The sequence below is a fragment of the Fringilla coelebs genome, assembly GCF_963513975.1.
Source record: "Fringilla coelebs genome assembly, chromosome: 24".
Classification (NCBI taxonomy): Eukaryota; Metazoa; Chordata; class Aves; order Passeriformes; family Fringillidae; genus Fringilla; species Fringilla coelebs.
Window position 1 is genome coordinate 4,165,597 of NC_140050.1, and position 11,505 is coordinate 4,177,101.

Sequence of the window (11,505 nt, forward strand, 5' to 3'; positions counted from 1 at the left end):
GCCAAGTTCCAGCCCTTGGGAAGATGCTGAGGAACGACAGTGGAGAACAGAGCCAATGAGCACCAACCTCTGCAGGGCTGTCCACTCCCCAGAGGTAACTCACAGAGCACAGGGAAGTCTTCCTGGCAGGAAGGTCTGAGTCATAAAGAAAGTGAGGAGAAGGGAGAAGATGAGGTGACCAGGACTGGGCCAAAATGGGGAAGAGTCCCGTGGCAGCAACGGCACCTGGCAAGAGATGTTAATGCCATGGATTGGTGACCATCCTCAGAGCCCAAGAGCATTTTCTGAGGCAATTTGCAACTCCTGCATCGAGGGGAGAGAGGAACTATTGAGCAGTAGGATGTGTGTTGGGAAGAGGATGAGCCCTTGGTAGCCGGGTAAGGCGCTGAGCCGGGCTGGCTGCTGCCACACGTGTGAGGAGCGGGGTCCCCTCTGGGTGTGCAGCCCTCTCCTCCCCTGTGCCCACCACTGACCTGCTCCTCTCCTTTTCCCCAGGGGGCTGAGGATGCCGAGCATATTTTCCTACCAGAGTGCCGAGGTGGATTGGTGCGAGAGCAACTTCGTGCGCTCGGCGGTGATCGCCGAGTACTACAACACCGTGAGTGGCTCGGGGAGGCTGGGGCCGGCTCCAGGCACCCAGGGGCTGCTTCTGGGATCCAGACAGGATGGGGCATCCCTGTTTTCTTTCCTCCTCCTCGCTCCTTGGAACTTGCTGGTGCTGGAGGGTGCTGGTATGGGGAGCGTTTTCTGAGCTTCGGGTAAATCGGGGGAGTTTTGTTGCTTGCAATGGTTGCTCCCCAAAACGTGCTGGGGTCAGGGGCACCTCTGTGTTGTGTGTGTGGGGTTGATTCCCAGTGAGAAAACTCTGGCAGAGCTCCTTCACAGCCCAGATCTGCGAGATCCTGTTATACCAGTCCTGCAGCTCTGCTGCCAGCCGGGGTAAGCCCCACACTTCCCTCATATATTCCAGCTAAATGTACAGGAGTGGCAAAATGAGAGGCAGCACTTCCATGAACCGTGTCAGGCAGGTTGGGAACACGGAACTCAGCGCAGAGGGAAGCTGGAGCATGAGCCAGTTTCACCTCCTGTGATCCTTTATCACCCAGGCTGCATCCAGTGGCAGTGCCTTGGCTGGAGCATCCATATCTGCCTGCAGAGGGCTGGGAGATCAGCAGCCTCTCCAAGCATGTCCTGCTCCCTCAGAGCAATTAAAGGCTCCCAGGGGTGTGAGGCATGTGGATTTACAGCCTTCCACAGGCCTTGTTTACAACTTTTGGCAATTGCTGTCTAACACTAGAAGATCTTGTTCTCATGGAAATGGCTCTTCCTCTTTTTTTAAAGCATTTCCTGTTTTTAATAAATTACCTGTAATAACGATAATTGCCCAGCCTGAGTCCTGCAGGCTCCAATCGCCCTGCCAGGGTCTCAGAGGAGGGGGCTCTGTGTACTCACTGCCCTTTGAGGCTCTCAACAAAGAAAGATCTGCCAGTCCAGACCAAACCCTGCTTCCCTGTGGCACCCAGCTGGGTGCTGTTTGCTGTTTGCTGTTTACTGCTGCTGCTGCATGGGCTCAGAGGTGCAGAGCAGGGCATAACGAGCAAGGAGATGCAGAAATCACTCAATAGTCACATCAGCATCTCAGATTTCAGGGCTTGGGGCAACCTGTGTGAGTGGAACATATCCCTGCACATGGCAAGGGGTGGAAGGAGATGATTTTTAAGGTCCCTCCCAACCCAACCCATTCTAAATGCAGCTGGAAGTGCCCAAAGTGTCTGGGTTTGAGAGAGTGGCTGCTGACACTGGAGAGGGGCTGATTTCCACCCAGAGCATGAAGCCTGAAAGTGAAGGTTTTGGTTTTGGTCTGAATTCCTTCCTTCCAGGAGGTAAATTTGCCTCATGTCCAAGTTTGATACATAAGGCAGCATTTTTTAAACAGGTCTTTAGAGCTGAGATACCATTGACACCAGGCTCACAAAGTGGCTCAGAGTCCTTATCACACCAACAACCATCTCAGGAGCTCTTCAAAAGCACTTCAGTGTCTGACTCCTCCGCTGGACACCAGCTGGTGTGGCCAAATGCATGACTAATTCTTGTAGGCCCTGAATTTCCCATAAAACATTAACTCTCAGCTGCCTGGGTCATTTTGTGGCACAGGTTTCTAAATTCTGTGGCTACTCCTGAAAAGCTCACCCAGGTGCCCAGTCCTGGAGGAGGCCCCTGCTAGCCACAGCCATCTCCCAGGTATCTATGCCACACCTTTGGGCTTGTTGGGATGAATTCTCACTGTGTGGGACTCAGGCACAGTGAGGAAAACCTCTCCAATGCATGTCCCAATGCAGATAAAAAGGAGTGTGATACTGAGGGACAGAGGGATATGGACAAGAAAGCCCTGCAGGATTTTTTCCCAGCTGTTGGACTTGCCCTTGTTCTCCTCTGTATGACACTGGGAACCTCTTCCTCAGCAAAGAAAGGGCTTTTTATGGTCCCTGCACTGATGTCCTTTTTGCCAGGCTCAGGAGATCAGCAGAGTGCCAGTGCAGGAAGGGAGGGAAACAGTTCTGTCTTAGGATGTGATTCCTGAGCAGCAGGAATCTAACCCTGCCATGGCAGCTGCCTGCCTTAGGCTGGCTGGTGACCTCCTGTCCACACAAGGGGTGGCAGAGGAGCAAACCCTCCTAAAATCTGCCTTATCTGAGCATCTGACAACAGCCCAAATGCTGTGCCATGCTCAGGGCCAGACCTTGTCACCAAAAGTGGGCAGGAACATCACTGGCATGGGCATCACCCCTTCCTGAGCAGCACAGCCTGGCTGGCACTGCTGGGTCCCATCCTCAGCCAGCACAGCCTGGCTGGCACTGCCTGGGTCCCTCCTTCACCCAGCACAGCCTGTTTGGCACTGCCTGGGTCCCTCCTTCACCCAGCACAGCCTTTTTGGCACTGCCTGGGTCCCATCCTTGGCTGGCACTGCCTGGGTCTCACCCCTGCAGCAGCACAGGGACCCCCATTCTCACTCTGGGATCTCCCCCAGGATCAGGCTCTTTGTGCTGTGCCCTAAAGGGGGGATTATAGAAATCTGACCAGGCTGAGATCTGTAGCTATCCCTGCTGGCTGCATCCTGGGCACCATCCCAGGTGTGATTCTAACAGCCTGCATCTTCTCTTCCTCTCCCCATTCATTTGTTCCCTACATTCAGGTTGCTGCTTCTCTGCAGCAAGCCTTACTGCCCTGAATTAATTATACCAATATTTACCTCAGTGTCAATTTTCTGGAGTTTCAGGCTGGCTGGGAACACAGCCAGCTCCTACCCAAGCCTCCTGGATCACTAAATCAGCAGGGTTTCCTCACAGAGCATCCTCTTCAATGTCTTCCTCCCAGCCCTGCCTGGGGCTGGAGCAGAGCTGTTCTGTGCCAGCAGCAGCAAATGTGCTGCTGGGGATTGCTCTGTGCCAGCCACACTCTCTCAGGCCTGCTTGGCTTGGATGCTTTGTATTGGAAATAAGCACCAGGGCTATGAGAAAAGAATGTAAACAGTACCTTTAAGTACCTAATAATACATGGTGGCTCATGGCTGGATGCAGTTCAGCAACAAAGCTCCATTTATAGTGACTCAGTGACCCAGAAATTTATTGTCTTCTGGCTGCTCAGGGGAGAGCACAATTGTGCTCCAGAAGGGTCATCAGTCAGGGATTTGTCTTTCTACCCTCGTTTCTTTGCTGCAATGACTGATCCAAGATGCTGGTAATGACACCCAGGTCCTCAGCAGTGTCTCTGCAGCAGCTCTGATGCTGCTCACACCTGGATGTTCCTTGGAGTGGTGAAATCAAGGGTTCAGTGGCAGGGCTGTGTGGGGTGTCCTGGCCCTCTCACATTCTCACTAATCCCATGGCTCTCCTGCCTGCCCAGAAAGTTGTGTCCAGCATGCTGCAAGCACTCCCCAAACTGCTGCTTTCTACCCCAAAGCAGAGGCATTGTGATGCCAGCACCTGCAGCCTTGTCCCCTACAACACAGGCCTGGCTTTAGGAACTTGCTGCACAGCTCTGGAGGTGTTCACTTCTGTGTCTGGCCCTGTGGGCTCCTCTGTCATCTAAAGCTGCTTCACTGTGAGTGAGAATGAGCTCCCTGCCATGAGTCCTTCCCTGCCAGGAATCTCCTTCCACTGCAGAAAGTGCCTGGCTGGAGCATTCATTCTGTGAATTCTGTGAATTCTGTGAGTGAGGAGCAGCCTCTGCTGCCATTGCACTGTGCTTAAGCAGCAGCTCCTGCCTCTATCCATATCAGAGGCTGATCTCACCTGTCACAGGTGAAGGTTCTGTCCCTCTGTCTCAGGCTGGACTTGCAGACGTTGGGCTCTTCCCAATGATTCTATTAATGCCCCAGGATTTCAGCTGTGTTGCTGATCCCAGCCTCACTTCTCTCCTAGGAAAAGAAGCAAATAGTTGGGCTCAGCTGAGGCACCTGGAGCAATAACTCACATTTATTGGGGAGTGGGACAGGCTGGGAGCTCAGACAGGAGGACTCTCACATGTCCTATCACACCTTGGCTCCAAAACCACTCCCTTATCTCCCCGACATCCTGGGCAGAGGGAGCTGCTGCCTCCTGGCCAGTGTGACCAGAGAGGCTGAAATAGAAGCTGTGCTAGGGGGTCCCAGCCTGAGCAGAAACTCCAGAAAAACTTCCAATGGCTGTCCTGGGAGCAAAACCCTCCTAACCACGTCTGAGATGGAGCTTGCCACATCCTAGAGGGAAGACAGAAAGTCAGCATTTACAAATCGGAGTGATGAAAACCTCGTGTGTCCCACGGGGGTGGGAGCTGTCCCCTAAACTCCCAGCTTGGCTGCTGTGCAAGGAATCCCGTTTATCTACCTGACCCTATTGGCACGGTTCCCCTGGTTATCCCTCCCCGCTGCTATCTGATCTTGCACACCTCGTCCCGAGTTAATGAAGTGATAACGCAGCTATCATGTAATTAATGGCACTGTTGCAATGCCCGGTGCTCAGGGATGCGGGGCTCTCCTCTCCCGCGTTTCCTCACTGAAGTGCGTGCTGGCACTTGCACTCTCCTGCCTTTTCTTTCCCCGAGCGTTTTCCCTCTCCTTGCTATCCCTGCTTGCCTTCCAAAAGCCTCCTTAATCATTTCAAGGGAAATGTTTGAAGCGTGGCTGTTGCTTGAGCGCACGATTTGATTTCTCAGTCGCGTCTGAACAATTTGACCTCGAGGGTGCGAGTGGGAGCAGCACTTCTCTTTTCATGGCTGGAATGGGAATTGGCCTGGATTTGGCTCTAAGCACCTATGGAAAACAAATCCATTCAGCCCGAGAACTGCTGCTAATGGGAGCATCAACTTGTCTCATGGAAGCCTTAGTGAAAATCAAGATGAATCTCCGGTATTTAAGGGAATAGAGACCTCACATTAGGCATGAATTGTGTTTCCCTCTGGAATAGGAGAGGGTGTGTTCCAGAGAAATGACAACATCCCAGTGATTTGCAGCCCTGTTACCATAAGCACCGATTTTGCAGTTTACCTGGTGCTGCTGAGGGGGGGAGACTCCAGCTGTGAATGCCAAATTCCAGGGGTGGGGTCTGGGTCAGCGTGGAGCTGGAAGATGAAAGGAAAAGGATTGTCAGGCTGAGATAAAAGTCACCCTGGTGCTTTGCCAAATGGCACTCCAGCAGATGGCTCCGGAGCCCCAAAGAGCTGTCTGGCAGGTAAATGCAGAACCACAATCCCAACCTTTCATAAGCAAGAACCATTTTCACTGGGGAGGCCGTGCTTCCCAATGATATCCCTTCCCTGAGCTTGCAAAGTCAGGTGAAAAAAGCAAGGTAGGAACCCACAGAGGGTAATTAAATAAGTTCAGATTTCCCTTCCCTGTGCTGCAGGGTGGAGTAGGCCTGGCCCAGCAGACAGGTCCAGGCTTTGAGTGCTCACTGCTCCTCCCCAGCTCCCACATTTTGCTCATCAGCATCTCCTCTCTCCAAAGCACTGGCACCTTCAGCCAGTCCAGCAAGAAGCTGAGCCCCAGCACCATCCCCTCTTCCTCAGCATCATCCCCTCCTCCCCAGCACCATCCCCTCTTCCTCAGTATCATTCCCTCCTCTCCATCATCATCCCCTCCTTCCCAGCACCATCCCCTCTTCCTCAGCATCATCCCCTCCTCCCCAGCACCATCCCCTCCTCTCCATCACCATCCCCTCCTTCCCAGACGAATCAAAGTCTTTCAAAGAAGGAATTCTGCAGAGTTGGAAACCAGAGCAGAATAATTCCTCTGTGTTCATTTGCCAGGTGTGTTTAGAGGAGGTTTATGACCTCACATAATTACCAGTGTCCAAAACACCTCTCCTCCCCAGGCCAGGTGGCTTCACACCTGACACCACAGGATGTCACCTCAGTCCTGCCTGTTCCCACCTCCTGCTGTCCTGCTCATCCTGCTGCTCCCCACCACACCCACTCCCAGGTCAGGATGTTTTGCTGACTGTGCCTTGCTGTGCTGGCCGAGCTCCTCACACCCTTCCAACCCCTCACAGGGGAATCACTGCTGGCTGGAAGGGTCAGGAGCTATCCAGGCAGCTCCTGGAGGGTCTGGGTTGACATGAGAGAGAGATGGCTGCAAACAGAGGAGTTATTGGACACACCAGGCAGCTGAAGATAAACCAGCATCACCCAAATGGGACACAGCAGCTCACCCTGGGCTTGCTGGCCCTGAGGGAGGGCAGAGGTGTCTGCAGCCTCTGCTGGCTGCCACAGCAAGAGCTGCCCTTCCAGTTCCAGCCTGGCTTCTGGAGAAACACCTCTGCCCTCTCCCTGTGCCAAGAACAACCCCTGCTTCCTGCTGGAGATCAGGATCCTCCTCACACACAGAGATGCTGAGGCACGTGGTGGGATGGGGCTGGCCCAGGAGCTGAGTGTGCCTCTTGTTTTTCAGATCAGCAATGTGAGCTTCTTCGTGCTGTCCCCTGCACTGCTGTACCTGAACAGGCAGTACTGCCAGAAGAAGGCTGTGCCCCTCTACTTTGTCTCAGGGCTGCTCCTCCTCGTAGGTGGGTGTCAGCATTGTGGGAAAACCAGACAGGTTGCCAGACTACCCAACATGAGACCTTTGAAGGGTCTCAGTGGCCAAAGCACAGGGAAAATTCGGGTGGGCAACTAAGCAGCCAGGTGTGTTTGAAGCCTGCAGCCCATGGTTGCTGCCAGCTGTGGATATGCAGCTTCCAGCCCTGTAATCCCCATGGTGGGACTGGAGCAACTCAGTCCAGCCCCCCTTGAACACCAAAATCCACATCCTGCTCTTCAGGAATGGTGGATCTTCAGGAATGGTGGATCTTCAGGAACAGCCCCAAGAACCTCCAGGGCTGGTGGGAGGATGGAGCTTTTTCATCTCAAGGTGCCCTTGCTCCTTGCAGGTGTCTTCTCCATGTACTTCCACATGACCCTGAGCTATGTGGGACAGCTCTTGGATGAGCTCTCCATCCTCTGGACGCTGGCTGTGGCTTATTCCTTCTGGTACCCACAGGCTTACTTCCCCAAGTGCATCAAGACCAGGTATGAGCCAGAGGGACACGGGGCAGGCTCTGAGGGGAGGGATGGGACGCTGACACTGAGGTGAAGTGACCCACAGACCCCCCAGTTCCCCTGCAAGGGGTCAGCTCTGAGGTCACTGAAGGGCTTTAGGATCAGGCCCTCCTTCTTATGGTGCTGACCATAAGGAAGAGGAAAAATCAAAACCCTCCTTTCAGCTGGAGCTGTTTGTGTCGCTGCAGAGGAAACTTTGCATGGAGAATTTCAAAATTAATTAGGAAATGAAACGTTCCTGAACATTAGCATTCAATTACTCATGCTGTCAATCTGTTCCAGCATCCTCTATCATCCACAGAGAGTTTTCCCTCAAGGCTGAGGGGGTTTCCCATAGGACAAGACGGTTACACCCCTCATTTCAAGGAGGGCTGGCTGGGCTGGAGGATCCCGGCAGAAAGGATGGGGCCACTGGGAGGGCATGGACCAGCAGAAACAGGAACCCAGCAGGGCTTTACTCAGAGGGTGTCCCCTCCTGGCTGGAGCCCTCTGAGCCAGCCCAGTTCCTTGCAAAGACCTGCTCCAAGTCTGCTCTTCCCATGCCGAACAGGAGGTCACCAGGAGTTCACCGAGGAGACACAGCTGGGGGAGAGCGAGGGACTTGCGAAGGGATTTGCATGTGAAAGGCCCCTCTGAGCCCTATTGTTGCTCCGGGAGCCCAAACCGGTGCTAGCACAGTCCTGCCTGGCAGCCCTTCCCTGTGCGGAATTCCCTGCCTGTGCCTCATCCCTGGCACCCCAGGAAAGTGCAGGAGCTGCTTCCTGGGCTGTGCTCCGGGTCTGTCACGGTCCCCCTGGGGGCTGTTACCTCCCTGCCAGGACCCCACAGACACTGAGGTCAGCCGCATGCAAACAGAAGGGAGGTGCTGGAGAAGATTTGCCCCTCTCAGGACCTTTCCCATCCTTACCCTCCCCTCCTGTGAGCCCTGGGGGCACTGACACTCTCTCTCAATTCCCCTCAGGAGGCATTTCTTCTGGCTGACTGGTATCACCACCGTGATCAGCACCCTGATGTCTTTTGTCAAGCCCACCCTCAATGCCTATGCTCTCAACTGCATCGCCTTCCACCTGCTGTACATGACCTGGAAGGAGCTCAAGAAGTAAGGAGGGGGCTCAGGGGTTACCTCCAGCTCCAGCTGTGCTCCTGTTGGGCAGTGACTCTGTCCTACACAGTGAACTGAACCCAGGTCTTCACCAGCCATGTGTGCTTGGAGGGAGCAGGCAGAGGCCCAGTGGGCAGTGGGGTACAGGAAGGGCACCTGGCCCAGGTGGGGGACAACCCATGGGACAGTGGTGCAGTCATCATCTCTAGAAGGCTTCAAAAACCCTGTGGATGTGGAATTTGAGAACAGGGTTTTGTGCTGAACATGCTGATGGTTCTGGGTTAAGAGCTAGCCATGATGGTCTTAGAGGTCATTTCCAACCTTTACAGTTCTATGAGTCCATGATTCTCCCCCTTGGCTGCCATCTCTGCAGCTCCTTCCCCTTTCTGGGGCATTTAGTGTGAGGCTGGGAGAACCCACCAGGTTCTGGAGAGAAAGACAGGAGTGCTTTGGCATCTCCCAGCATCATCCTCACACCCAGAAAGTCAGAAATCCTCTCCCCAGAGCTACCCTTCTCCAGTTCCTGTGGAATTTTGAGGAGTACTCTCCAGAAGGAGCTTGCTGGGGGTTGCACTGCTGCATGTACAGGCAGGAACCAGCCCTCTTTAGAACTCCCTTTCTTCCTAACATGATTACTCTGCTCACTGTCCCTTGCTGTGTCTTCCAGGTGCAATGACAAGCGGGTTCACCGGATGGCCGCGGTCATGGTGATGTGGTGGGCACTGGCCATCACCAGCTGGATCAGTGACCGCTGGCTCTGCTGGCTCTGGCAGGCCATCAACTTCCCCTACTTCCACAGCTTCTGGTAAGCCGAGCCCAAACATTTCCAGGGCTGAAAGGTCCACAGCAGAGAAACAGCAGCTGAGACACTCAGCTGCATTATTTCCCCACCCTCTCCCCCTTTCCTGTCACTATTCTCCTCACTCAGCCCAAGGATTCAGCCCTAACCACTGTTTAACATCCCTCTCCTCCTCCACACCAGCCAAGCACTGTTTTGCAAGTGCAATGGTTCCAGAAGTCCCTCCAGGTGGGCTCTCAAAGGGCTGTGGCTGCTCCCAGGCTGCTGTGTGAAGTGCAACATCCTCAGGATTCTTTTAGCAGCCAAACTGAAAGGCAGAGCTTTGTTTGGACCTGACATTTCAGTGCCTGCCCAGGTGGGGCTGCAAGTGCTGCAAACTCAGATCCATCCCCACAAAGCACTGGGATGGCTGGGACAGCCAGTGCAGCCAGGAAATGGGGAATGGTTGGAACGAGTCCCCTGTGCCACCCCAGCCCCGCTGCACCAGGAATCGTCCCCAGCCCATCTCACAGAGCTCTGCCAGGATTTCCCTGTAGGCACAAACCATGCAGGACACACACTCCCTGCAGCCCTCCTGGGACATTTGGGGGCTGCAGCCTCAGGGTGACCATGCCATGACCCTCTGTCCAACACACATGTTTGGTTTCCTTGCAGGCACGTGCTGATAGCCATGTCCCTGCTGTACTGCTTCCCGCTGGTCATCTACTTTAACGTCAGCTACGAGATGCCCTCCATCAAGCCAAAGCTGGAATACTGGCCCAGTGACTCGTGGCCTGTTGTGGTGCCCTATGTCATCCTGGAGGAGCCCCACAAGCAGTGCTAGAGCTGGGTGCCCTCAGGCCTCCCTGGGCATGGGGTGTGTGATGCTCACACCGGGAACATCTCGGTTGTGCTCCTCCTGTTCCTCAGGCAGGGGCAGCATGGTAGTGGAAGGGGCAGGGAGCAGCTGAGGCCTCGTGATGCTGGGCATGAAGCAAGGTGGGAGCCCACAGGTGCCTCGGAAGGCTCTGCCCAGTCTGGTGTTCAGGGAGCTGGAGATTTTCTCCAGCAGATCCCCACAAGGGGGGGGAAGGACACGGTGCTGCTTCTGTGTCCTCTGTGTTAGTCAAGCACCAGCACCCCTTGCTGAAAAGGGCACAACAGAGAACACTGAAGCCAAACTGGTGACAGCTGGGTTTGTTGGGGCTGCTCTAATTATTATTATTAACTCTATTTATTGATATATGTGTCTTACTCAGGACAGCTGTGCATTAAAGCTGTGGACACTGACTTATACTGAAGCCTTTTTTTTTTCCTCTGATGCACCACATCCTCTTATCTGCCAGTCACTCCCATAGACAGCGTGGCCAAAGCTCTCTCTGACCCAGGGAGAGCTGCTCATAAAGAGAAATCCTGGGTGAGAGCCCAAAAGAGGCTCTGCTGGCCCAGGTCCTGGGGTGCCCTGTCCCAGGCTCTTCCCCTTCCTCAAACCCCAGTGGCCCTTGTTCCTCCCCAGCTCTGAGTCTCCAAAGGCCACAAAGGTAATTTTGAGACTCCTCTGCTTTCTGGAAGGGCTGTCTGGGGGCAGGATGAGGCAAGGAGCCAGGATGGTCAAAGCTGGCTGAAGGAGGGGATGGTCCCACTCTGCTCTGCCCTGGGGCAGCCTCACCTCCAGTGCTGGGGGCACTTTGGGCACCACAGGATCAGAAGGATCCAGAGCTGGTGGAGAGTGCCCAAAGGAGGGACACGGAGCTGGGGAAGGGGCTGAGGAGCAGCTGAGGGCACTTGGCTGGTTCAGCTGGAGCACAGGAGACTGAGGGGAGGCTCCTCGGGGGCTGCAGCTCCTGCCCAGGGCAGGCACAGGGGCAGGGGCTGAGCTCTGCTCTGGGACAGGGACAGGGGGCCAGGAAGGGCTGGAGCTGTGCCAGGGCTTGGCATGGAGCTCAGGGAAAGGTTCTTCCCCCCGAGGCTGCTGGGCACTGCCCAGGCTCCCCAGGGAATGGTCCCAAGGCTGCCAGAGCTGCAGGAGCTCTCAGGGCTGCTCAGGGTGGGG

At 54.7% G+C, this 11,505-nt stretch overlaps 1 protein-coding gene across 1 annotated transcript; it reads left to right on the top strand.

Annotated features, from left to right (window-relative positions):
* Positions 1-505: 505 nt before the first annotated feature.
* On the top strand, positions 506-10,296 carry ACER1 (alkaline ceramidase 1; the record flags this gene model as incomplete). The annotated part of the gene is made up of 6 exons (XM_084221130.1): positions 506-598; positions 6,926-7,040; positions 7,404-7,542; positions 8,534-8,671; positions 9,342-9,479; positions 10,128-10,296. The coding sequence occupies 6 exons, from the start codon at positions 506-508 to the stop codon at positions 10,294-10,296; spliced, it is 792 nt and encodes a 263-aa protein (XP_084077256.1).
* Between the last annotated feature and the right edge of the window lie 1,209 nt (positions 10,297-11,505).